General features: G+C 32.7%; 3 protein-coding genes and 1 pseudogene across 7 annotated transcripts; 3 read left to right on the forward strand and 1 right to left on the reverse strand.

Moving 5' to 3' along the window:
- The first annotated feature begins 3,674 nt into the window (after positions 1 to 3,674).
- LOC140969151 (transcription factor MYB16-like) lies at positions 3,675 to 5,772 on the forward strand. 2 transcript variants are annotated; one of them, XM_073430417.1, is made up of 5 exons: positions 3,675 to 3,949; positions 4,026 to 4,155; positions 4,577 to 4,850; positions 5,086 to 5,165; positions 5,241 to 5,772. In XM_073430417.1, the coding sequence occupies exons 1-5, from the start codon at positions 3,817 to 3,819 to the stop codon at positions 5,674 to 5,676; spliced, it is 1,053 nt and encodes a 350-aa protein (XP_073286518.1). In that variant the 5' UTR covers positions 3,675 to 3,816; the 3' UTR covers positions 5,677 to 5,772. The 2 variants fall into 2 exon arrangements, with proteins under 2 accessions (XP_073286518.1, XP_073286517.1); XM_073430416.1 differs by having other exon boundaries at positions 3,679 to 3,949; positions 5,086 to 5,772.
- Positions 5,773 to 13,997: 8,225 nt separating this feature from the next.
- Positions 13,998 to 18,585, forward strand: LOC140969136 (cystathionine gamma-synthase 1, chloroplastic-like). The gene is made up of 11 exons (XM_073430390.1): positions 13,998 to 14,534; positions 14,859 to 14,962; positions 15,640 to 15,713; positions 15,816 to 15,984; positions 16,336 to 16,395; positions 16,487 to 16,690; positions 16,790 to 16,876; positions 17,124 to 17,231; positions 17,744 to 17,839; positions 17,944 to 18,062; positions 18,258 to 18,585. The coding sequence occupies exons 1-11, from the start codon at positions 14,075 to 14,077 to the stop codon at positions 18,379 to 18,381; spliced, it is 1,605 nt and encodes a 534-aa protein (XP_073286491.1). The 5' UTR covers positions 13,998 to 14,074; the 3' UTR covers positions 18,382 to 18,585.
- Positions 18,586 to 19,232: 647 nt separating this feature from the next.
- LOC140969144 (SPX domain-containing protein 4-like) lies at positions 19,233 to 21,836 on the forward strand (annotated as a pseudogene).
- A 1,741-nt stretch (positions 21,837 to 23,577) lies between these two features.
- Positions 23,578 to 27,630, reverse strand: LOC140969141 (phosphate transporter PHO1 homolog 3-like). Of its 4 annotated transcripts, none has more exons than XM_073430402.1 (13): positions 26,727 to 27,630; positions 26,150 to 26,453; positions 26,015 to 26,063; positions 25,859 to 25,930; positions 25,648 to 25,777; positions 25,417 to 25,537; positions 25,084 to 25,342; positions 24,873 to 24,977; positions 24,724 to 24,768; positions 24,495 to 24,644; positions 24,124 to 24,412; positions 23,916 to 24,055; positions 23,578 to 23,822 (listed from the first exon to the last, which is right to left on the reverse strand). In XM_073430402.1, the coding sequence occupies exons 1-13, from the start codon at positions 27,307 to 27,309 to the stop codon at positions 23,811 to 23,813; spliced, it is 2,259 nt and encodes a 752-aa protein (XP_073286503.1). In that variant the 5' UTR covers positions 27,310 to 27,630; the 3' UTR covers positions 23,578 to 23,810. The 4 variants fall into 4 exon arrangements, with proteins under 4 accessions (XP_073286503.1, XP_073286502.1, XP_073286500.1 ...); XM_073430401.1 differs by having other exon boundaries at positions 24,134 to 24,412; positions 26,727 to 27,626; XM_073430399.1 differs by having other exon boundaries at positions 23,578 to 24,055; positions 24,134 to 24,412.
- Positions 27,631 to 27,853: the final 223 nt, after the last annotated feature.

The following is a 27,853-nucleotide window of genomic DNA, read 5'->3' on the forward strand; positions in this document are numbered from 1 at the left end:
ATTTATAATAATTTTATTTTTAATTTTTTTATTTTATGAAGTTTAGGAATTGGAGTTACCGGGCCTGGGCTGAAATCCAAGGTCATCTTCAATATAAGAATGATAATGGGCCAAACCCATTTTTTAAAATAATTGTTTTGCCGTGTTGTTACATAAATATAATCTACCAGTGTGCTCGTGGCATACGTTGTCGTATCGTTCGTAAAACATGGAAAAAGAAGTATTTTTTGAAAAAAACAAATATATAAAATAATATTAAGTAACCCATAAAAAATTAAATATTACATTTTATTATAAATATGAACATGATTGACGCGTCTCACAATATATCTACTCATACACATGAGTAAGTCTCATGTGAGACCGTCTCACGGATCTTAATATGTGAGACGGGTCAACCCTACCAATATTCACAATAAAAAGTAATCTTTTAGCATAAAAAGTAATATTTTTTCATGAATAACCCAAATAAAGATNTACTTTTTATGTTAAAAATATTATATTTTATTGTAAATATGAACATAATTGACGCGTCTCACAATATATCTACTCATACACATATATCTATACGCTTGACTCCCAATAATATACTTCAAAATCTTATGAGAATTTCTGTATTTTATTTTTTTCACTACTTTTAATATTAGGTTACTTACAATCTCGATTGGATTTTTATCAAATACAACAAATTTCACATGATATTAAAGTATATATTTTAAACATGATTTACGCTTTAATATTTATAAAAGTGATTTTATGATATTTTAAAGGGCTGGCTGAAACAATGATGAGATATGTAATATAAAAAAAATATATGTATTGTGATTTGTGCATCAAACTCCAACAGGGAATAGTTTTCACGTGGTGTCAGTAATTTATTGAGTTTAAGTGGACCATACGAATGGGTTGGCATCATAGCCAGGCAATTTATTAAAGAGGGCCCATTTGTCGGCTACTATTAACTACTTTGGGCTTGAAGCCCAAATTTTTAGCCCCTCAATTTATTTAATTTTATTTACTTGTGGGCCTATTTTGTCTTATGTAACTACAAATCAATCATGGCGCGTATAAGTTAGGAGGCCCACACAAATAAATGGTCCTTTTGCCGGGTCGAACTTCCGAAAACGCCCTCCGCTCATGCATAGTCGTACCAAAACGAATGTGTAGCCAACCTTTAACTCAGTCCCAATTGGTTCGGACTAATCTAAATTTACCATTTCTAAAAAATTATCGTAAGTGTTATAAAAAAGTAAAAATTTATGGTAAAAAAATAAAATTATCAAATTCTCAAAATTATCAAACTACACACTTTATAATATTTTTCTTTCAACTCAATTGTAAATTTCTTCACAAATGATGAAACTATTTATAGAATTTTTTTGGTAATAATCGAAAACATAAATATCATCATTACTTTCATCATCACACACAAATTTCTAATTTTTACAACTCTTATTTTCAACATTCAAATATTCAATACATTTATCTTGAACATTAATTTTCAACATTAAGAAATTATTTGAGGGTGAAAAAGGTAAAACTATGAAAAATAAAATCAAATAAGGTTTCTTTTAAGGTGTAAGTTCTCTATCAACTCAAGCAGAAAACTTTATGCACATTCTAAAATGCCCTTTTTTAGGACAAAATCAAACATCCCAAAAAAAAAAACAAAATTAAAAAGAACAAATAATATTCAATTTTTAAATCATATTTTATTTTGACAATTAATTCTTGATACGTGAATGAAATTAAAAATTCAGTAACTCACTCCAACTCCTAGATTAAAAGTGTATAAATACTTTACGCTCCCGTACGTAAAAAAAAAAAAGTAGTAAATCATAATTATTCTTAATTGCTCGAACTATTTTCCATCCACAGGGTAAAACTTAAATTTCAATACGACGTCGTCAAATAAAATATGGGTGCTTCATAATTCGTCGTTGGATTCCCCGGATAGTATAACATAATATATAAAAGCTTTTCCCCTTATAAAAAGAGACATATGGGTCTGTGAATTTATTAGGGTTGAACTAAAATATAGTACGCATAAATCATTGATGGCGCTGTGTTGCCCAACATATCTCATTTCCTACATAAATACATAATATATTATTATTCTAAAGTATTTTAATAATTTATCTTAATTAAATTATGGAAAGCAAGGTGTGTGTTTTGTATTATCTTCTTTGTATTTAGTGTATTTGATATTGATCTCCCTTTTATATTACTTTTGCTCGTGATAAGAGAGTTAAAATGTCAAATAGACTAAATATAGAAGGTATGGATGAAAAAACAATCGTTTTGGGTAGTGTCTTTAGGTGAATTATGGTCGCTTTGTTGAGTTAGAAACAAATATGTTGAGCAAAACGTCAGATTGGTGTGGAAACAAAGTGTTGATTAATCGAATTGTAGTATTTCACGTAGAGAAAGAAATTGATTCAAAGTAGCATCTGCTTTCTTTGCCATTGTATTTCCAATTATTAAGTTTCTTGATGCATCGATCTATAGGTAGATATTCATTCACTTTCAAGAATAAAACAAGGAGAGTGAAGCAAAGAGATTAATCGATAACCAATTAAGGTGAAAGATATGGTCATAACATCATTATAATCCAAAAATGAGAGAGGAAATGAACAAGTTGAGACATCATTTAGCCGGACTTTCCTACTATGTCACATAAAATAAGTGAATATGAAAGAGTAGAGATGTAAATAATCCAAACCAAGCTAGCTAAATAGTATCTGGCTTAAGCTTGGTTAAATAGTATCTGGCTTAAGTTTGGTTCGTTTAATATTGATAGAAGCTCGATCGAGGCTCAAGCTTTTATCAACAAGCCGAGCTTGAACTTGCGAGCATATTAACGAACATGTTTGCGAGCTCACGAGCCGAATATCTTTAGACTTGAGCTTGGTTTGATTAAATTTTCGAGCTCGAAATCGAAATCGAGCTTGAGCTCGAGCTTGGTTTGATATGATTAACAAACGAACTCAAACGAGCTTTTTATCGAGTCGAGCTTCAAATAACTTGCGAACAGTTTGGTTCTTTTACATCCCTATAAAAGAGTCACTAACAAAGTGAAAGCATTTCAATTCGAAACCAAGATTTAAGATAATCTCTTCACACTTTCACAACTTAATAGTTTGTTTACATAGTTTGACTAATCATGTAATAAAATATTTTTAAAAAACGTGTTCTATAAGTTTATTTTAATAAACGTGGATTATAACAAAAAACAAACAAACTCGACATCTCCCATATAAAAAACCCTTGATTCAAATATAAAGATGACTTTCATGAGTATGAATATGTAAGAAAATGAGAAAACTAGCCGAACTACCACAAAGATGGAAAAGGATAATAAAAACAGTTAGGTCAAGTCGAAGGGTATTTTGTGTATCCATATTAACACACAAAGTACACAAAATTAATAATTTAAAGAGGACCACCATAACATATACATAAATTGAGGCATTAAACCCTTAAAAAAATCAGTATATTAAAAGTATGCATGTTCCATAAATGAAGTCGAAACTGGTTAAATTGTTACACTATATGGCCGGTGAGTGTAAAACGCTTTCTTAAATTTTTCCTTAAAACTAAATTTAATTTTTTTCACACAATATATTTTATAATATGTTGTCATCATCAAACCATTAAATACCTTCATCCCATCTTCGTCGCTGACCCAACCTCATCTTCTTCCCTTATTTCTCATCTTACGTATCCACTTCACTTCAAGTATCATCAATTTTAACTTTCAAAGATCAAGAAATTGCGCTACTGTTTCTTGATTGATTTTTTGTGCAGACTCCGGCAATGGGTCGTTCCCCGTGCTGTGATAAAATCGGGTTGAAGAAAGGGCCGTGGACTTCTGAAGAAGATCAGAAGCTCTTGGCTTATATCGAGCAACATGGCCATGGAAGCTGGCGGGCGTTGCCCACAAAAGCTGGTACAGTGTACTGCCTTTAATGTCATGTTTTTAAGCTGAATTTTCGGGTGCTGGAAATCAGGGTTTCTTTTAACAGGGTTGCACAGATGCGGGAAGAGTTGCAGATTGAGGTGGACGAATTATTTAAGGCCTGATATTAAAAGAGGCAAGTTCAGTTTACAGGAAGAGCAAAGCATCATTCAGCTCCATGCCCTTTTAGGAAACAGGTAGAATTTAGTCCAGTTTCTACAGTTTCCAGGTTCAATTTTTTGAAATTTTTCTAGCTCCTGCGCTGTCAGTCAATTCATTAACCTTTCCAGAAGTTGAGATGTGGAATAAATTCGTGGTGAGAGAAATGTTTCCAAATTTATGGCAGTAAAAAATTCACAACTTCGATTTTCTGACGAATTATTGCCGGTTGTGATGGGTTTTATGTGCGCAGCATTTACTCTATTATGCCCATGCAAGAATGGGTTGCTGGACAGTGAATTTTCTAAATAAATCTATGGAGTTAATAGCTCAATTAACATGTTTGATATTTAGGTGAATTCGACATTTACAACGAGATTTTTCTGTCATGTTCTGAGACTGATGATTGATTTCCCTGTGTCATTTTTGTGTCCCCTTTGATTGTCTTCTTCTGATCAGGTGGTCCGCCATAGCCACTCATTTGCCAAAGAGAACAGACAATGAGATTAAGAATTACTGGAACACTCATCTGAAGAAAAGATTGGTTAAAATGGGTATCGACCCGGTGACCCACAAGTCCAAGAACGACGCTTGGTTATGCAGCGATGGACAGTCCAAGAATGCGGCCAATCTCAGCCACATGGCCCAGTGGGAGAGCGCCCGCCTCGAAGCCGAAGCAAGATTGGCCAGGCAGTCCAAACTCCGATCAGGCACAGGCATTATTTCATTTCAGGTGCTGTTTTATGCTCACTAATTTTCACAAGCGTGGATAAAATAGTCAAATTCGTCCTATAAGCTGTTTATTTTAGGTTTTGATCGTCAAATAGTTACATTTCATCTTAGTGATGATATGATGTGGATATCGTTGACATGTGCAATGATATGTTGGTTGGTATTCAGGGGAAGTAGAAATTGAATATTTTCCAATGACTTGCAGCATGCTAATGGTTTTGATTCACTGAAAACAGGCCAGGAACTCGGAATTCGCCTCTACTACAAGCCAGAACCATAATCCGGTCGGCACGCTCGAATGTCTCGACGTGTTGAAAGCATGGAAAGGCGACTTTTGGGGTAAAGCAAGTGAAGTAGGAGGAGCCAGTGGCGGCGCTTCCACGACAGGGATAGGGAGAGACCTGGAATCCCCAACTTCAACGCTCAGCTCCTCCGCCGGGACTGGGCAGCACTCCACCACCTTCATCGAGTCTCTACAAAACTGCTCGGAGTCGTATTACGCCGGAATCATGAAAGAAGAAACCGGAGAAGAGTGGAAACTTCTCACGGACCACACCAACGCGGCATCCGAGAACCCGGCTCAGTTCCCGTCCGAGTTGCATGATCCGCCATTCCCAGGGACGGATAACTCCGCAGAGCAAGTTCCTCGTGGGAGTTTCGTGGATAATTTCACGAACCTTTTGCTGGGTAATTCAGCCTCCGACAGACGCTTCTCCGACGAAGGCGTAGAGTCCGGCGACGTTGATTACCATGAGGAGAACAAGAATTACTGGAACAGCATTCTCCATTTGGTGAATTCTTCGCCTTCTCTTTCGCCCATGTTTTGAGCTCTTACAGTAATTAATGATTGGAACAAGTACTACGTACACATATTGCATTTCCTTCTTCTCCATCAACGTTCATTCAATTGAGCAATTTCTAAATGTAATTTTTTTTTTATCGAAGATATTAAAAATGATTATAGTATAATATACATAAAATATGAAATTTTTTATCTCAAAGTAAATATAAGTGATGATGGACTGGACCATACCAATTAATGAGCTTCGTCTCTGTTCCAATTTAGTTATAAATAAATATCATCATCTTATTATATATACTGTCATATATCAGCCTAATTAATTAACTCACATGTTCTGTCATATTATAGTTGTATTCAAAATAATTTAGTTTATATGATGAATAATTTGTGATGTGCTAATATTATATTTTTAAAATATATACTTACTTTAAATTATTTTTTTGTTATAGTAATTTAAAAACTTGTCAAAAACAAGATAATTAAATATATTTCAAATAAACGTGATTATTAAAAAATAAAATATAACTTAAAACAAACCACTTATTAAAAAGATAAAGTTCTGATTAGAGTTCTGGGGGCTTAGGCGATTTTCTAAAGCTTGAAGTGACGTGGATTGAAGTTTCTCAAAGTTGTATGATCGATTCTCGTGTGAACCATATCACTTACTGAAATATTGTGAAAGATAAATTTTAGAGATCGGTTTTTGTGGTGTCCACTTTCTCGAGTCCCTATCTACTCGTGCACATATCTCAACTTACTATTTCTCTAAACCTTGTATAGAGATAAATTTCGGATTAGAACTTTGAATACGCATAGGTCATGACATCGTGTATTATATGTATAATGTCCCAAAGCCTAAAATATCTTCATGTTTTATCCATATACATTAACACGCACGAGTGTCGTTTTATTGATTCGTGATTAATATTAAAAGTTGGCCACTACAAATAAATAAAATGTCACATCATGTCCAGATTTGTCATTCATCCAGTTACCCTTTGGACGTCTTAATAGATTGATTAAAGGCATCCGCATCCGTTCTCATTAATCTATGTTAATAACTCTCCATCTCCTCAAAAATTATGGGGTCCACGAGCCACATATTCATTACATTAACAATTTCCCATTATTAACTCACACTCACATTCATTTAATATCAACTTTCATTATTTATGGGTCTCACTGTCCACTTACTCATTTTTTTTCTTTTTAATTATTTCAATATCTTTCTAATATTTTTAAAATTTTACAACAAATATTACTAAAAATAAATAGTATTATTATTTTAAAAATAACTTAATTCCAATATTCATTAAAATATTATTAAGAAATTAAAAATTTCTTCAGAACATGCCTTAATTAGTGACGGTTTTCAAAAACCGTCGCAATTAGCGACTTTTTTAAAAAACCGTTGCAAGTAGCGACGCTTTTCAAGTTGTGACGGCTTACGAAAAACCGTCGCAACTTGCGAAATAATGCCGTTCATTCTACACCCACATTGGTGCATGAACATTAATGGGCGTTAATAATCACCCATTAATGCACCAATGTGGGTGCCCTAAGTTGGAATCAAATATTAATTGAATATTTTATTAAAATTATCGAAATAATAACAATAATAAGAAGAATCTCTTGTAACACCTAATTACATGTGAGATATATATATTTATAAAACACCGAATTATATGTGGTTTATAGGAAATATATATAAAAAAATCGACAAAAAACAATCAAATTTTGCTCCAACGGAAATGACATGCATAACGACAATACGTGAAGAGATTAATGTGAATTCGATTCCTACTAACATTTTGACATAATTATTGTTCGAGAGACATAATTATTATTCGAATTAAAGATATAATAAAACAAAGAAATCAATCCATCTCAATTCAAAAATAATTGGATTCAATTAAACAAAAAAATAGAATGTATTTATGCTAAAATATATTAATTCTCAATAAAGTGAGTATTTAGTACATGCATGTGTGATTAAATCAACTAGAAATAATTAAAACTCGTCTCAAATTTTGTCAAATCGAGATCTAGTATCCATTGCACTTTTGATGCGCACATATATATACTAAATCTTAATATTTAAGTATAATTAATTTTTTGTAGAAAGATTTTTATAGAATGTTTAATTATGATGCATTGAATTTCCTTGCCAATCTAAATTTGTGCTTGGGATAATTAAATCATGTAATCTTTTTCCTTATAAAGTTAAGGTACTACCATATATGATATATCATACTGTATCGAAAATTATGATATTAAAAATATTCATACTGATATCATTTCATAAATGTCCGTACACTGATTTTTTCGATATGTATAATTATCACACCGATGTTACCGAAATATTCCAATATATCGAGATTTCGGTACAATGTTCGTATATATAATTTCATATCAAAAAAGATATATATATTTTTTAAAAATGATTATTTTGTTTAAAAATATTATATATTTTTTAATTTATATACTATATATTAATTTTGTATATTTCGAAAATTGTTAAATTCAATACTTTATCGTACCAAAAATTTCGTTAAACTCAATATTTTGGGTACAATATTCTCAATATATCGAAAATTCAATAAATTTTCCAACATTTAATTAGGTTCTACGAAGAAGAAATACCTTTAGCAGAGAACATTTGGTATGTTTTAGAAAACAATTTTAACTACTTACTACTAAGTTTCAAAAAAAAAACTACTTACTACTAACTACTAACTATATATAGGGTTTTAAAACTTAATTATATTTATTTATGTGTATATTTATACTATATAGATAAATATATTATTATATATTTATATATACGATTATCATTAACTTGCAGTACTTGACGTCATGTAATAGTCAAGGATAAAAATCAGATTTATACGTGTAACACTACATTGTGAGTGGTCACAATCTCGAGCAAAGAAAATAATTAAACTATTTTTTTTTAAAAAAAAAAAAAAAGTTTGTCCATAGTGGTAAATCTTCATACAATGAATAAGAGGCTCCTTGATTCATAAGGGAAAGTAAATAGAAAGATGATTATTCATAATATTCGATCGAGTGAGTAAAATATTTCAAAGGATAATTGATTATGCGACGTCGATGAATATCATCAATCTACGTTATTTCAAGACTTATCAACTTGTTTATATCCATATGAAATCAATTACTATAATCTTTATATGTAAATAAAGTGATTTTTTTAGAGTGAAAGTTTAAAATGTGATAATTCATTGCACATGCGATCTTTTTCCCCCTCACAAATTGCATTTAATATATATGCGACACATTATATTGTTTTAATAATTACATATTGAATTCTTATCATATGATTAATTAGGTTGGTGCCTTTGAGGATTAAATGTCTTCAAATATAACACCGAATTTTATTTAATTTCTTTTTTATACCTTTCTTTTTAATTGTTTTGGTTGTTTCGGGATTTATGATGCCAGGCTGTGTGGAAAGTTAACTAGAAATAACAACACCACGTTTTTTTCCCACCAAAAACAGATGGCATGTTTGCAAAATGGTTAAAACATTGAAATTCTTTTAATTTTTATAAAAACACACACACACATGTATATAATATTGATAAATGATGTGTTTTTCAACTGTAATAAACCAACAACAATAATTGTCTCTGGTTGCGTCCAAAAATCGAGATATTATACTTGATTTCGTATATAATTTAAAATATTTAAGTTACACGTTAATTATTTTTTTTATTTAACATTTGTATATAACTAAAACGTCAGTCACAAGTGACGAGACCCGAAGATGAAGTAAAAGGCATTCACTTCGGTGGTAAATAGGGGCACATGGCTTTCAATTTTTCCCACTGAGCTTNCACAAGTGACGAGACCCGAAGATGAAGTAAAAGGCATTCGCTTTGGTGGTAAATAGGGGCACATGGCTTTCAATTTTTCCCACTGAGCTTCTCATTTTTTAAACTTCACCTGTTGCTATCCATTTAATATGTTTTCGTTAAAACAAAGTAACTATACATGAAAAACCTCAACTACATGATTATTAACATTCGTATATAACTAAAACACATTTTAAATTACTTTATTAATCATAGTTTATATTGTTTTGTTGTATAGATTGACTTGCAGGTCTCTATCGACAGATTCTATGCTATACCGAGAGTTTTATTTTTGAGATAACGTTCATCGTTGGATCGAATGGACCCTGCACGAGGCTCATGTATTTTGAAGTCATCCAACAGCTAGCTATCACCACACCCAATAGAGCATATGCATACAGTCCGAAGCGATGGATTTTTACGGGTAAAAAATATATATATATTTGTTAAGACCAATGAAATCTGGATATCTCCACACTGGTATGATATTGTCCACTTTGGGTTTTAACCCTCATGGTTTTGTATTTGGAACCACCCAAAAGGCCTCATACCAATGGAGATATCATTCCATCTTTATTAACCCATGATCTTTCTCTAGATCTTCCGATGTGGGACCTTGGTTGCATCCCAACAATCCTCCCCTCAAACGAAGTTCCACTATTATTCTCATGGTCCGAGCCTCCCCTCAAGCCTTATTCGTCCTCCAATCGAGGTTACTCCACTTCACTGCGTTGGAGCGCACGCCTTACATGAATACTGGGAGCATAACCCAACTCGAGAGTTTAATCAAGGATTTTTACTGGGAGCCTTCACCTCCTTCGTTTAGGTATCGAGGATTCTACCCACACTGCTCGATCTAGAGCATGGCTCTGATACCACTTGTTAAGACCAATGGAATCCGGATATCTCCATACTGGTATGATATTGTCCACTTTGGGTTTTAACCCTCATGGTTTTGCATTTGGAACCATCCAAAAGGCCTCATACCAATGGAGATATCATTCCATCTTTATTAACCCATGATCTTTCTCTACATCTTCCGATGTGGGATTTTGGTTGCATCCCAACAATATTATTAGATACACACTTGAGATACATCGAAAATACTATGTTACATGTCAATATTATAGCAGCAGGCAAACCCATTGCCAGAAAAAACGAGTTGATTATTCTTCACATATATTGGTCCCTTGCAAATAGGACTGTTAATTCGAGTTGAGTTGTCCGGTTGGTCCAACCCAATATCCAAATTTAACGGGTTATGTTTGGAAATCCCAACCTGTTAAAAGTCGGGTCGGTTGGTAGCAGGCCGCGGGCCTATGCAGGCTAACCCGTGGCGGGTCGGGTTGGCCCACGGGTTAGTAAATTTTGTTTTATAATATATATATATAAAGATTTTTTGTAGTGAAATTGTGAAATATTTCTGATAATTATTTTGGTTAATATTTAGATGTGTGAAATCAATGATTTAGAAGTTTATTGAATTTTTTTTAAAATTTTAATTATTAAACAATTAAATTTAATTATATATATATTTAAAAAATTATAGTCGGCCCACGGGAGTACCCGTCTGACCCACAGCTTACCTTAGATTGGACTGGGTTGAAAAATTATGGACGAGTTTTGGACTGGGTTAAAAAATTATGCCCTTTTTTTTATTATTATTATTAATTTTTTTCTTCCCAAATTGAATAAGAGATGGATATTAAAAAACATATTTTTTATGAAATAGTTTTACGAGTCAATTGTTTGTGAAACATTTTTTTTTTTAATAAATAATGGAAAATTATTATTTTTATATTAAAAATATTATTTATTATTATAAATATAAAATCATCTTTAATAAAAACAGACGAGTCACGTGATCCTCTACTAATTTACGGGGGAGACGACAATATAACATGTGCAATGACACAAATTTCCACGTAAAACTTTGTCTTACCAAGTTTTGTTTGACAGAAATTTTGTCATTATTTGTTCATAGTTATAAATTCAACATTGATAAATGACAATAATAATAATAATATTTTATGAAATTTCTTGAACTTTATTCTTGCAAATTAATTTGCTTCGTGTGGTCTACTTGTCAGCATTCGTAGAAATGGCTAGATTTTGGTAAGTGTTTAACAAGAGAATTGTTTTTTTTTTTTTTTTGAGAACAAGAGAAAAAATTTAATAAAATAAGGTTGGTGTGGAAAATGATAAAAAAAAATAATAATAATAAATACTTTTTTATGCCTGAAATTATTTTAGTATCTCTTTTTTATTTAAGTAAAACTAAAAATATATATTGAATTATAGGTTTTAGAAGCTTTTGTAATGTTAAATCTTCATTTTATTTTAAAAAAGAAAATGTGTGTACCAACATTATTCCAAAGTTAGGTTCTTCTTTAACATGATAGTTATATGTTTGGATTCTAACCCATTTTGATCCCTAGTATTTATTATCCCTTATATGAAACCAAAATTATTTTGGTCTATTTTCAATTACTTTTTAATGATGGATTATCACTGGGAAAATAAACTTTCAACATTCATAAATTAAATGACTTTTGACACAACAAATAAAATCAACTTAAATCAGTTTTTGTCATAAATAAGAAACATGAAATTAACCATATTATGGATGTTCAAGTCTTAATCTTTGTAATTTTTAATACATTATATTCGAGTTTAGTATGTACAATTCTTAAAGTGTGTCAAAGTTGGTAGAGTACGTACTATACAAAATTTTATTCTATAATCAAGATTTTGATTTCTCTTATCAACATATTATCGAACGAGCTTGTCACACATAATTTGTCCGATATAAAAATTTACATAAAGAGACGTCATAAAAAAAAACAAGTTTAACATATACATCTTTCAACTTTTGACATAAAGTTTTACCAATTTACACGACCTTTCATCTTTTATAAAAACTTGTCATATGCAACTCAAATAATTTATCCAAAAAATATTTGTTAAACAACCCACAAATCATTTCCCTCCCTGTATTTTTTTTTTTAATGAAGCACCATTTTATAGTTTCTTATCAATGATCTAGAATATAACAATTATATAATTATTTTTTATTTTCTCTCTATTTGTATCTGTTTTTAGCTATTCAACGATATTTATTAATATGGAATCTCGAATCTCAAATCTGACATTTCATTTTAAAATTAAATTCTCAATCAGATAAATTATAAGTCATCAATCATTCTATTTTTTTGCGATATTTTATACATAAGTATTACATTGTGTATATATGTATTCTCCACATATTCAAATTATATTAAACAACTCCTCAAAATAATTGTTATTTATTTTTTTAAGATAATGAAATGTGTTGAATAGAAAACGACAACACAACGCCGTCATTAATTTTTCAAATCGCAAAATCAGACGTAACCTAACACAAGGTGTAGACCATTAAATGAAGTTCATGCACCAAACCAAAATATCTTATATAAAATATTCAAAACGTCTTTTTTTTTTTTCAAATAACGAAAGAAAAATAAGTTCAAAGTTAGGCAGATGTTTGGATCAAAAAGAGTACCGTAATAGAAGCAATATGATAACTAGTAAAAAGGTAATTGCTAAAATTGAGAAATGGTAAATTTGGTAATTATGAAAATTTCTAGGCTTTGATTGATAATAATTTAAAATACAATTTTTTTTTTATAAAATCATTTTGCAAGTTAATTTTTGTAAGATAAATCTCCAACTTAATACAACTTATGAAAAATATTATTGTCTACTAGAAGATTTAGACTATTTAAATAGTCAAATGGGTAATTTTTAATATTGACAAGAAATCATGTCAACCTACCAAAGATTCGAAAAATATAACTGATCCAACTTTCATATAGTACGTAAATTAATCCAACTTTAATATGGTATGTAAATTAATATGTATTATGTGTCAGCTTTAATATAGTATGAAAATTAATACAGAATTAGTTAAATATGTTCATTTCTCTAATGACATAATCAATTTTTAATTTATCTCTTATCTCTCACTTTATGACAAAACCAGAGATTTGAAAAATATAACAGATCCAACTCAAAAAATATATAAAACAAATTATGATTAATTAAAATTTAGTTAAAAACTAGTAAAATAAATGTCATAATAATTTGTTGTTTTATATACAAGATCGCAGCAGCCTCGCTCGAGGAAACCCAGTAACGGCAAAAGTATTTGTGAGACGATTCGACGGATTTTAATTCATAAGTCAAGCCTTAAAGAAACTCATTAGTGACAAAGATATTTGTGAGACGAATTAACGGATTTTTATTAACAATATATGTATTTTTTTATGGATAAAAAAAATAAAATATTTGTCTCTCAAAATTGTATCATAAGATTATTTAATAAAAAAATTTATGTTACTTTCTTATATTTAATGTTAATATATATTTATTTTGTAGAGTATACTTAAATATTAATATTTTATACAACTTGTGTTGCTGGACGCTTGATATATATATAAAGACGAGAGGCAAGATTCGCGACTCCTGTTCGATATTCAATAATCAGCTAAGCTTCCATTGCGAGCCCTAATGGCCGTTTCCAGCTGCGCAATGGCGTTTCCGGCCTTTGAGTGCCGCTCCGATCCCGATTACCAGCGGACTGATGCACCGTCCGCCAGGAAAATTAAGCCTCCGATGCTCCACGGCGCGGTGTCGGCCTACGAACTTTCCTCGATGATTTTGAAATTCCCTCCAAATTTCGTCAGGCAGCTGAGCAACAAGGCGCGACGGAACTGTAGCAACATTGGTGTGGCGCAGGTCGTGGCGGCTTCGTGGTCGAACGAACAAGGCGACTTGGGTTTCAAGCCGGCAGCCAATGCTGTCGATGCTGCGGCTCTGGCCGCCTCCGCGACGGTTGAAACCGGCGTTGATGAGGTGGTTGTGGCTGAAAGTACTACTTTTGATCGGGAAAATGTACAGTTTGAGGTCTCGCCTCCTTTCAAATACGCTTCCTTTTTGAATTCAGATGGTAGCGTCGCGATTCATGCCGGTATGATTTTAATTAATTCGAAATATTCTTTGATTTCGCAATTTTCTTTACTCGATTTTTCCGTTATGAAATCTCATTTATGTGTTTCTTCTAGCATTTTTTATTTTCTTGATTATTGTGATACATTTTTGGAAGAAAAACAGTTTTTTCGATGCCTAATAATTTATAAGAAATTCTTGGTATATTGATTATTCAGAAAAAGTGTACGTGGCATTGTAAGAAGTCTCTTGCATTATTTGTTTAACGTCCAAATGGATTATAGAATCGATTTTGTTTATCGACGTGGATTGTACTTTCTTTTTATGTTTACATTAATTTGTCCAGGTGAAAGATTGGGTCGTGGTATTGTTACTGATGCAATTACTACCCCAGTAGTTAATACATCTGCCTATTTCTTCAAGAAAACAGCTGATCTCATTGATTTTAAGGTATGTTAAATTATTTTCTGGAGATTGGCCTAAGTTCCTAATTTGTCTGCTCTTTGAAAGAAATTGCTTGGAAAATTATTGACCCACCTAAGGTAAATTATTAAGCTGATAGTGATTAATCAGACAACTGAACTAATATTATTCTCGAAGTCTTAAGTGTATTGAATTAGTTTGAAAGGAAAATGAATGGACCAGGTCTGCCAGGAGTTAGAATAAAATGAGATCGGCTTGCTCTAAATGTCATTGTCTAATTTAGTTTGTTGAACATGATTAGAATAATTTACCTGTCTTTTATATATGTTTATATACCTAAGGCAAAGTACTGTTAGTTTACCAATCATTAGGATGTGTTTGGATTGATGCAATTGAAATGATGGGTTTCAAATCCATGATTTCAAATTCTGTGATTTGTTTGGATTGACAAAATTCAAGTGAATTCCAAATCTACATATTTTAATAGTAATTTTGGTGGATGAGTGTTTTTGAAATACATCGTCAAATCTTTTCCTAAATAAAAATTCTCCCTTCGAATAAAATCAATCATTCCAAGGGCAACCTTAGTTCATGCTCCTTTACAGAAACATTACCAAAAATCTGTAGTGCACGGTGTACCAAATTTTGACCATAGAGATTGAGATGAATTTGACAAAATTAGGTTGTCTTTGTTCGATTTGCAGGAAAAAAGACGTGCAAGTTTTGAATATGGACGATATGGTAATTACACTACTATTGTGGCTGAGGAGAAGATAAGGTGAACTTGATTCTACTGTTTAATTCTCTTCTAGCATTCAATTGGAAACAATAGTCTGGTGGATCACATTATCTGCATTCTGTCTATCAAAAATTGTAACAGTGCTCTGGAAGGGGCTGAATCAACCCTTCTGATGGCATCTGGAATGTGTGCTAGCACTGTCCTGTTGATGGCATTGGTTCCTGCTGGAGGGCATCTGGTGACTACCACCGACTGTTATAGGAAGACTCGGATATTCATTGAGGCTATTCTTCCCAAAATGGGAATAACTGTATGTCTACTTAGCTCAATCATTTGATTATTTTTAATGGGAAAAAATGTGGGCAACTTTGAGTTTTAACTTTTCCTTGGCTTAAAAAAATTGGAGCAAGGCATTCTTGCTCAATAATATTCGTGAACGAAATTTGTAAATTTGTGATTATTATATGCTTGCATTAGCAATTAAACCAATTCTTGATTATTTTGAGATTTAAAAAAAGAAAGGAAAAGGAAAAAAGAGAGGAAACATGACGTGAATCATGTCTGTATTTTGATTATATTATTTTTTGAGTGCAGGGCAAGATTAATATTTTGGCTCTGGGACCTAAGAGATCTGACATTTTTTTATGCTAATGAAATGCAGGCCACAGTGATTGATCCTGCCGATATTGGAGGTCTGAAGTCTGCTTTAGAGAAGAACAATGTTAGTATCAGTAGATATTGTCTTCTACTTATATGAGTATGTTTTCTTTTTAGAAGGCATATTGAAAAGAGGCTATATTACCTTCATGCAGGTGTCTCTCTTTTTTACAGAGTCTCCGACCAATCCATTTTTGAGATGCGTTGATATTGAACTGGTTTCAAAGCTTTGCCACGAGAGAGGAGCCTTGGTGTGCATAGATGGGACGTTTGCTACACCCCTTAACCAGAAGGCACTGGCTCTTGGTGCTGATATTGTTTTACACTCTGCAACCAAATTTATTGGGGGTCATAATGATGTATGTAGACTCTGATATCTTGCCACTTTTATAATTATTGGTAGCATCAACATTTTTAGAGTTACAGGCATGATGTTAAACTGGAATATTTGCATATAGGTTCTTGCTGGATCCATCAGTGGTTCTGAGAAGTTCATTTCAGCTGTTCGCAACTTGCATCATATTCTAGGGGGTGTTCTCAATCCTGTGAGTTATCGAGATTAAACAAATTTGTTGGATCAATAATTTCGTCTTAGTCACTGCAATTTTCTTGCATTTTCTGTTTTCTGTGCTGATAAATCTTGATGCATTGAGCATGGTTACTTTAAGGTTGAGTACATTTGGCCTTTTGCAAAGTCATCTTTTGTCTTTCTGGCACTCTGAGAAATGGTTATGGTTGTGGATCAGGCTTTTTTTATTATTAAGCGAACTCTATTGTGCCCCTTTTCATCAGAATGCTGCATATTTGATCATCAGAGGCATGAAGACGCTGCATCTTCGTGTACAGCAACAAAACTCAACAGCACAGAAGATGGCCGAGATTTTAGAGGCACATCCTAAGGTAATAATGCATAACAAATGAGTTTGACTCCTGAAGAAGCTTATATAAACTTTTTGGTCACTTGGAGTAGGATCCTGCGGTTCTTTTTATTTGTGGTTTCTTTAATTCAGATTTCCTTTATAGCAGAAGTCATATTCACTAATTTGTGGTTGCTTTTATTCAGATTTTTTTTTATAGCAGAAGTCATATTCACTACAAGCACTCTGTAGTATTAGTTTATGAGCACAACTAGGCGATTATATTTTCCTTGTTTTCTTGTGTCTATTGCTGTAGATTGTTAAGAGTCTTTGATATCTTGTTAATGATCTAGTTCATTATTTACGTACTTAGATTTATCGAACTATTATCATCAATGATTCATTCTTTGGAATGATTAGATTTTGAGCTGGATTCCCATATAAACTAACTGGTGGGGCATATTTCCGAGGAGATATTCATTATCTTCATTGCATTGTCCACTGCTGTTTTGTGTGCACCTGCGCAGAACGAATGACAACAAAAATGAATTGCAGGTTAGGCGCGTCTATTATCCAGGATTGGTTAGTCATCCAGAACATCAGCTTGCTAAGAAACAAATGACTGGTTTCGGTGGTGTCGTTAGTTTTGAGGTGAGTAATTTTACAAACCACAGCAAGCTGTCGCTCTTTAGAAGTCAATATATGTTTATGGATGAACAGTTCCTGTGATGATTCATCGTTGTGCTATGGGTTAGGTTGATGGAGACCTGCACAGCACTGCAAAATTTGTTGACACTCTGAAAATCCCATACATAGCCCCATCCTTTGGAGGCTGTGAAAGCATCGTTGATCAACCTGCTATAATGTCTTACTGGTGCGTTTTTAAAACATTTTACAACTTAGCTTGAAGAATGATAAATCCTTGGAATCATTCGCTTTTGCAACCATGACTTCATAGTTTTATAATACAAGATTATTCATCAGTGCGTGTATTTGTGATGAAAACTTGTATGCACAATTCAAATTACCAACGAGGTTACGATAACACTATGAATTTAATGGATCCCAGGGATCTTCCACGGTCCGAGAGGGCCAAGTATGGCATCTTGGACAACTTGGTTCGCTTCAGTTTTGGAGTTGAAGATTTTGAAGACTTGAAGGCTGACATTCTTCAGGCCCTGGAGACCATATAAGGGCGCATCTGACCCGCTGTTTAATTGTTTTTTCTTTTCTGTTTTTTTAGCACGTCAGTGTAATAATCTGAATCATTGGTATTTGTTTAATAATGTTGTGATCAAGAAACGTGGCCGAGTTAATGCCTCAAGCAAGATCAGAGGTTTCAAAATGGTAGTTCAAAAATCTGGTAAAGTGGTTGGTGTGCTATCACTCTATCTCTACCATCACTTTGATCCAATTATATATTTTTCCCCGTTTATTTCATGCACCCATATCATCTGCTCGTAAAAATTCATGCTCACCCAATCAAAAGTTTTGTATTCAATAATTTCGTATGGAGAAAAGGTATCGAGTTGCATTCTTCATTACAAAAATTATTTGGAAGGAAAATAATTTTTTTCACTAAGTTGTTCAATTTTAGGTTTGTAATATTAAGTTTTGAAAATTTAATTTTGATACAATAATTTTTAAAATCAAATATTAGCTCTTGAGTCTAATTTGACATATTCAATGTTTATTACAACTATGATATTATGATGGTTAAATGTTAATTATTGGATTATTAATATATATGTCAATTTTCAAAACAATGTGAGTGATTTAGATGATATAATGATATTATAATTGAAGAAAAATATTTCTGATGTAACACACAAACTAATCCGATTATCTCTAAGAAAAAAATTCATAAAGCGAACACCTGAAAAAATAATTCCAAACAATATATACAAAAAATTTGTTATATAAAAAGATTCAAATATATAAAATATTACAAAAAAATTTGCCAACGTGGCACAAATTATTTTTTCTTTTCCACTCTTTTTTTCTTGTAATTTAAAGATTTATTCTACCTTATGATTCAAAATTTAATATCCAAATATTACACCAAATAATTCAGTTTTATGGAATTTATTTTCAACGATTATACATAAAAATATTCGACAGGATAATATTATCACTGCAACAAAGGAATCGGCATCAATGACTGGTTCTGCGTTTGACAATCGAACGTCGGATTTGTCGAAAACCTATGGAATTCGGGAAAGAATTTAGGATTCATTTGGAAGAAACCCTACCGGAATGGAGGGACAAGTACCTATGGTACAAGTTGTTGAAGAAGCCTCTCAAGAATATTTCGGAACCCGCCGCCGTGACTCTGCCACTACCTGGAGCTGATGCCGCCTCCGCCGCTGCCGAAGCTTGAGGAGTGGTTTGTTGGGATTCTCAACGAGGAACTCGAAAAGTTCAACGATTTCTACGTCGATAAGGAGGAGGATTTCATCATAGATTCCAGGTTTTTGTTTTTGATGCAGTTCGGTATTTGATCTTTGTGGTTGCGCTCTTATTTTGAAAATTTTCGATTTTTCACTAATAATTTTTGTTGAGAATAAAGTTGGGAAGTTTACGTTTGTGGGAAGAATTTTGTGCTGCCCTTTTCCATGAGTGAAGTTTTAGTTCGCATGCTTGAATCTGATCCAGTTTAAGACAATTTAATATGAATTGATCGTGACCTGTGAATTTCGTGGGTGAAATCAAAATGGAAAATTTATGTTGGAAAAAAAATTCCCGTTTTACGTACTCGAATATCGTTTCTCTGATTCTGGAACTCAGATGGCTCTATCTTGCTTATCAACATAGAAATCGTCGAACTTTTCGTACCAAGAACTTTTAATTCCCAACTTAAACTCTATGAGAAATGCTGTCTTAGGTTCATGAATTGGAAAACAAAAGAAAAGGCTAGTTGACAATGAAGATGAAGATGGGGTGTGATCTATTCAGCTTAAATGCAAAAAATCCAGATTTTTCGAGGTTGATGATATTTCTTCGGTGAGTGAGTCGATATTAATATCTATGATGTTGAATGGTTTAAAAGAATCTATTTGGTATATTCCAATTTCATTGGATTTGTTTAATCTGTCTGAGTGGTATGCTTTTGAGAATATATATTATATCAATGGAAAGAGAACTGTTTTCTTGAAATTTGTTTCGCGCCAACTGGGGAGACTTTTATTAACTCTTTGTTAAGTGCCTATATGGCGGCTTTAATTAGACCAGAGAGAGACTCACAGTTAGCTAATTTGTCAAGGAACTTTTTGAGTGCATCAGATTAGACGGCAATGTGCACCATTCTGATAGAATATGAGATTTTGTTGGTTCAAAGTTGAAATTGGTAATGACCATTTCCAATTGTCAGAATCGAATGAAAGCAGCATCATGGTGACGTGCAATTGCTTGAAAGCTGCATGGTGTTTTATACTATATGCATAAATCTGCTGCTTGTTTGGGGAAATCTATCGGTTTAAAACTCTCAGACGGTCTTTTCTAATTTACGGCCTTGTTAACTTCATTGGGATCACTTGTGTTAAGGCTGAAGCATGGAATTTGCGCAATTTTTCAAAAATTCAAGCTTTGTGACCCAAATTCTGTTGAGATCCCCCCTGCTTACTCCAGAATGGTACATTGAAGCGTGTGATTGTTGTCTGATGCTGTTATCTCAGGCACTTAAGAAAATTATTGAGCGAGTGAAAGAGAAGGGAACTAGAGAATGGAGCCCCTTAGAGACTGAGTTTAGTGAAGAGATGATGGAGATACGCCGGGATTTTGTCGCTATTCATGGAGAAATGGTTCTTCTCAAGAACTTCAGTTCCCTTAATTTTGCAGGTAAGGGAGCCAATTCTTGTTTTGGTTTTTTTATTATCGGGTTTCAAGTCCTTTTGTTCCTAGTATCAAAGGTATAGCTACTTCCATGAAAATGTCTTGCACATCAGGTTTAATTAAAATCTTGAAGAAATACGATAAAAGAACTGGGGAGTTGCTGAGTCTCCCATTCACGCAGCTTGCTGTTCATCAGCCCTTCTTGACAACAGATCCTTTGACAAGATTAGTATATGAATGTGAGGAAAATCTCGAGGTCCTGTTCCCACTGGAAGCCGAGGTTGTCGAATCCACCGATATAGCACAAGAACAGATGCCAGGTGACATTTCGAAACCTCAATTGGAAACAACATTGCCACTTGACGAAGAAATGGTAGATATATCTCAAAGCATCTCTGCTGCTAGGAGAGCGCTACAGGGGCTTAAGAAGGAGAGCTCTACCTATAATCCTCTGTCATTGTCATTTGTCATATCTATTCGGACCAGGATCTCGATAGTATGGGTGCCGTAACGGCATAAAGCTTGCCTTGTGAATCTTTAGTAACGTTACATGATGGGGAAGACGAAAATAAAGACGTTGGTTCCCCTAAATGAACGTGGACCTTATGAATTTTTTTGTTGCTACTTTGTGTCAATGTAAACTTTATTTTTCTTGCAGCTAAATGACACAATAAAGCCTGAGCAATAATCTGTCAACTGAAGGTAACTCGTTGACTACGCTTGATTGCAGTTGTCATTGTATAGAGTGAGACTACATGTCTTGCACCATTTTCTTCTGGTACAATTGAAATATAAATCTTTTATAAAACTATTGTTAATATATATATATATATATATATGCTGTCAACTGAAGGTAACTCGTTGACTACGCTTGATTGCAGTTTTCATTGTAAAATCTTTTATAAAACTATTGTTAATATATATATATATATATTAACAATAGTTTCTGTCAAAAATTTGATGCTAAAAAAAGTTGTGAATGTTATTTTTATTAATACTCCAATTTTCAATATCATTAATTAAATAATTTTTTAAAAATAATAATATTCTTCATTTTTTTTCATATATTTATTTAAATATATTGTTTTTTAAATTGTATTAAACAAAAATATATTTTAATAATTAAAGTAATGATTTATAGTAAAATATAAGATTACAAATATTTATTATTTAACTAAAGAGAAATTTATTTGAGAAACTTTAATATTCAATGACACACGATAATTACGAAATATATAAGTATTTACATTTTTTTTGTAATTTTTTAAATTAAATAAATATTATAAATAGAATTTAAATAATTATTTGAAAAAAAAATCTTAAAATCTGTTACCATATATTTTTGAAAGAGAAAATACTAATATATTTATGAAAAATTACTCAAGATAGAAAAAAATAATTAAACTGTTTTTAAGTAATTAAAATGTTTGTGTTACAATACTTTAAAAATTATAAAACAATAGTCTAATTAAAGTATTTGTCAACATATTAACGAAATACTACTTAAGAAACGGTCTCACGGATATATATTTGTGAAATGAGTCGACTAGTTTCATATCTTGAGTGAAAAACAATACTTGACATAAAAAAATATTTTATAATGAATCGGATCGGATAGAAGATTCGTCTCACAAAATTGACTTTTAAGACGGTTTCATAAGAGTTTTTGTGAATTAATTTTAATATTTTCTTATATTTAATAAAAAATATATAAAAAACATTGTATGCTTATTTCAATATTTTAAAAAATCATTTGAGGACGTATTAAGCATTTTAGAGTAAAGAAAGAAATATGTAGTATATTTTTAAAAAAGTGGTGTAAATAATGCTTCCTTAAGTATTTGCATTTAATCAATTTAATTTAATTTCGGTTACGGTTTTGAGTTTTGTGTTATTTTTATATATTTAGTTCTTCATACTCTCTAAAATATTAAATAAATTATAAAAAAAATTATATAATATTACTCTTTTCAACTTTTTTGTGAAAAATATGTCGTGAATTTTTTGTACATTGATTGTGCATACATCAATATTATTATTAGTGTATAAAGATTTTTTAAAATGTTCAAAAATGAATTAAAAAATTTCATCAAATAAATGATTTTTTAAATACTAATTTTAATATTTTATGCATTACACGGGTGTGATACTAGTATATATGATAATAGAAATGTATAAAACGATAATCAAGAAATATAAATCTTTTTTAGGTTTAGAAACTGCAAACTATACATAATTAACTTAATTTATATAATTTAAATTATTTCATTTGCATAATCAAACTCGAACTTTCTTTCTATTTTTAGTAAAAACTAAAATACTTGTGAAATTTTGTGTTGTGATTATTGAAAATTGAACTTAATTAGTTTGGTAGTTTGATAACCTCGCTACTCATACTATTATTTTTTTTTCTCATCTATTCAAAATTTTTCAAACCACCAGAACTCAGAACTAAACATGTACAAGTTTAGATCATTCTTTTTTTTTTTTTAATCGGAATCAAGATTTGGCTCCATACTAAAAGATAAATTCTAAAAAATAAGAATAAAGAGATTGGATACAGATATGAAACATTGCAATCTGTTTTTCTATCTATATCTGCACACTGTTTGCTGATTTAGATGCCAAAGAAGTAAGGAATCATCCAGTGTTTTGGATAAATGAATATACAAAAGAAATTCTATATCTGAGGTTCTGTGTTGTGTATTGTCACATAATTTTGTCATCTGTATAGTGAAATGGCAATGGAACATGTTTGAAGGCTCGATATTTTCCGACGTTGTTCAAATGCTCATTCTCCAATCTGCCACGATCATACGACAATTTGACATTTATTCTCAGATCAAAACAACATTGAATTAAGGATTGCAGGATGTTAATGTAAGCATCATCAAACCTGAAAAAGTTCCAAATTCCACGACGAAGTATCTCCAAGCAAGCAACAAGAGCAACCATGGCTTTCCTGTGCAGAAATGGAGCTTCTTGGATATCGAGAACTAACTGCATCCACACCAGTCTCAGGAGGATGTTCACAACCTGCAAGCACTCGTTATGGTAAGTTTTTTTGTACTGACTGTAGAAATATGAAATAATTTAACTATTACCGAGACTCACTATCGCAATGAAGTATACAGCCTTGTTTGACACCAAAAGCTTGTCTCTCAACCATGGATTCTTGGAGTTTCTTTGCATAAGACCCCAATCGATGACAATATCCCAGTACGTGTTATATATCGTGGTAAAACCGGAGCTTGAAGCAGCCAAAATTCTCCAAAATGATCCTCGTCTGAGATCATAGATTGTCCTTAAAATGAGTGCAGCGACTGTGGAAAAGTATTTGAGGCTATTGAAGCCATGTGATATATTTTTTTCCTCAAATAAACGCCGTAGGCACTGAGTTTATTCATGAAACCAGAAGTTAGATTATTGTTATTAAAAAAGGCAAGATTAAACAGAAGATTTGGGTAAATCTTACCTGAAGAACACGCGACCAGAAAGGAACTATTGCAACACAAATGTAGAAAATCTCAAAGGTTTTGCTTTGAACAAATGTAGTTGATCTTGCAGTGAAGTCTCCCCATATATAATAGCAGATGTAGAATTGAATACACCGAATCGCCTGAATCTGAAATACATGAATGCTAGTTTATTCGATGGTGTCTCGTATCAATTGATATTTGGTTATAACCAGGAAAAATTCAAACCTGGCTTGTTAGCTGATCTGCCAAGAAGAAATCGGGCATGGTAACCTGCGAAAGGCATTCAAGAGAAGACAGTCATCATCATATTCCATCATAAAGTAATTATGTCTTTTTTTTACATGTACTTTCTGATCTTTTATCTGCATATATACCTTATAGAGTGGAGCAAGCATGCAGTGCCATGCACATCGAATGAGAAAGAAACGACTCGAAAGGTATATGATGTTGAAGGGACAGAAGGTAATAAGAAGCACAACCTATTACATTCATCAAAAGTACGACATCAAAGAGTAAGGCAATTAATTAATGAAATCATGCTGAAAAATTCGTGTGAAGAAGAAAAAAAGGCAATTCTGAACTCACAGCAACAAGGCCTAATGGAACCAACTCGGTTAGCATCTGGAACCTTGCCGTTCTTTGATCCATTTCCATGTCCAGATTCGCAAGTGTAGCAGCCAATGCCAGTACTGAAAGCCCTGAAGCAACAAGAAAGATTTCTCGAAATCCCAATTCAGTTCCAGGTTTGAATCCAAAGATGAAAGGATAATTAACTGAGAATCGCTTCCAGAAGTACGTATTTGCTCCATACATGAGCATGTGTAGAAAAATGTATCCAAACAAACTGCATTAACAAGAATTATTAGCTATTTTGAACTCTTGATATGGATAAGTGAAGAATTTTTTTTCAAAAGGTACCTGTACAGTGGGAATATAGTGTCCATATATTGTCCTCGTCCCGGATGATTTAGAATTTCCCGCGCATGTATGGACACAATAATACCAGCAACAAGTGCTATCGAGCAACCAGTGAATACACCTACAGGTGGAGTAATATTCGAAGTGACTTACAAACGCATTCAGTATGAATAATTTGGAATCTCAGTACAAATGACAGGCTCCTTAGTCCTTATGAACAAGCTAGCTTACCGAGGAAAAAAGTCGTTCTATGCCTTTCTTTTTTATGTTTAGGCTTCAAAGATTTCATCCCTTTTCTATGATTTCCATTCGTGAAGTGCTTAATGAATGCAGCCTCTAGTCTTTCTATGAGTTTGTTAACCTGAACGACAGAGGTGAAATTAAGAACCAAAACGCGGTGATATACAACTGTGAAGCGTAGAGACACACAATGGATTATAACCTCTTCGGAGCTGCCTAGATACGACTTATCAACCATCTCCAAGTAAGATTTTGAAGCATTTCTTGAAGTAATCTGCAAGAAAAAAATCGAAGATGAGGACCCAGAGCATAAAAAAACATCCTTTGAAATGGGCAGTGGGAACTACAGTGTGTGCACCTTGTCATATTTCTTCATAATCTTGGAAAATGCCAGCATATTCAAGAAACTGTCATATAACGTAAGACCATGTTAACCATAGTTCTGTTGCAGGTAAAGTGCCCGAAAATTTACTGAGTGGAAAATAATTGTTACCAATAACTTTTCAAGAGTCGAAGCTGCTGATAAAATTCGACAAAAGCCTGTCTTAATTTTTCTTCTACTTTTCTAAGCTCCTCCTCGCTGAATGATGGGTCTGATTTTGAACTCATTATAACATTTCTCAAAGTCGAGACTGGAGTTTCGGGATCAACGTTTATCATCACCTGTCCCAAGACATCTAATTGAGCTGGCCTAAATCGGCTAGCGTTCTTGTTTTGACTCTCGGTCCTTATCTGTTCATCTCCTGAAATTCCGCCACTGCTCATCTCAACTTCTTGAATCGCATCCATACCTTGCCCTTCATTTGTGAAACAAATAAATGTAAGGCTAAAGTGGAAAACTTTCCAAGGACTAAGACCTCGTACACTCGGGCCAGAATTTCCTTTCCTTAGCAGAGAAAATCAGAAAATGAGATATTTTTCTTTATTTTCCCCAAAAAACAGAAGGATTTGTATCGGAACAGAGAAGTTGGCTTGCTGCCCCCATTAAACCATTATGATTTTTTGATTTCCAAATGTTATACAAGCAAACATTTGAATGAACAAAGTAAAAGAAAATCACAGTCCGTTACCTGGCTTCACTCCATTTACGGATGCAACAACTGTTGCGGGCCCTGAATAACCAGAACTGGATCTAGAATTAAGTTCAGAAGCAAATTTATGCACAACACCGGGCTTATCCACCTTGATCCTCAAAGCAATAAGCACATCCATCTGTTTGCTCAGCTCCTCAGCCTCCCCCTTCACTTCTTGAACTTTCTCCTTGTAAAATTTCAACACTTTATTAAATTCATCATCCAATGCTTTGAAGAACTCGAGCTCGTACTCGCCGCCAGCATCGGACAACTTCAAGAACATTGTCTGGTAATTTTCAGAGCCCTCTTGCTGCACTGAACCGACTAAGATAACTTCATCTTCATTCTTATGAGGAGAGCCACCTTTAAGGTTGTTGTATCTGTTTGTTAGCCCGCTGAATGCTCTAGACAGAGTTAGCCTCCTTCTCATGGAGCCTGTTCGGGCCATAGGGTCCGATAATGAGTTCTGCTGTCTGAATCTCAGGATCTCCTTGAGCAGTTTCTTGAGATTGTTGTAATCCATGTATGCTCCCTGCCATTCTGGCACCATCTGGGAAGCTAATTCCCTCCCAAATTTCATCTTCACCAATCTGAAAATGAAACAATTTTTTTTGTTTTGTTTCTTTAAATTTGTATTCTTTTTGGAAATCCCTTTTTGCCAACCGTTTTCTTCCTCTGATTTTGGTGGTGATTATGTGTATTTCAAACTTGTATATATACTTGGAAAAACAAAATAAAAAAGAAAACAAGTGCAAGAAGACGACACAACCGTGTTCAGTATACACAGATTATAAAGAAGACTTTGAAGAGAGTTTACAAATCTGTACCATTTCTGTACTCGTTTTCCAATCAAAGTTTGCTGCTGCTGGGTCTCAACCAGTTTACAGTGGAACATTTATATATGACAGCTACGATTTTCAACCCTTTTAATAATAATAATAATAATCAATATATATATATTACTTTTTTTTAATGGCGGCCGGTGACAATTTCAATCAACTGACTTACTCCACTGCTGCACTCATTGCTTGAAGTTATCAAAGAGGATATTAGTTCAATGCCATGCAATTTTGACTTCTTCCCATTTAAATGTTGGATTAGACTACTTCCACAAGTTCGGCAAA

This window comes from Primulina huaijiensis, unplaced genomic scaffold, assembly GCF_012295235.1.
Source record: "Primulina huaijiensis isolate GDHJ02 unplaced genomic scaffold, ASM1229523v2 scaffold40239, whole genome shotgun sequence".
Lineage (NCBI taxonomy): Eukaryota > Viridiplantae > Streptophyta > Magnoliopsida > Lamiales > Gesneriaceae > Primulina > Primulina huaijiensis.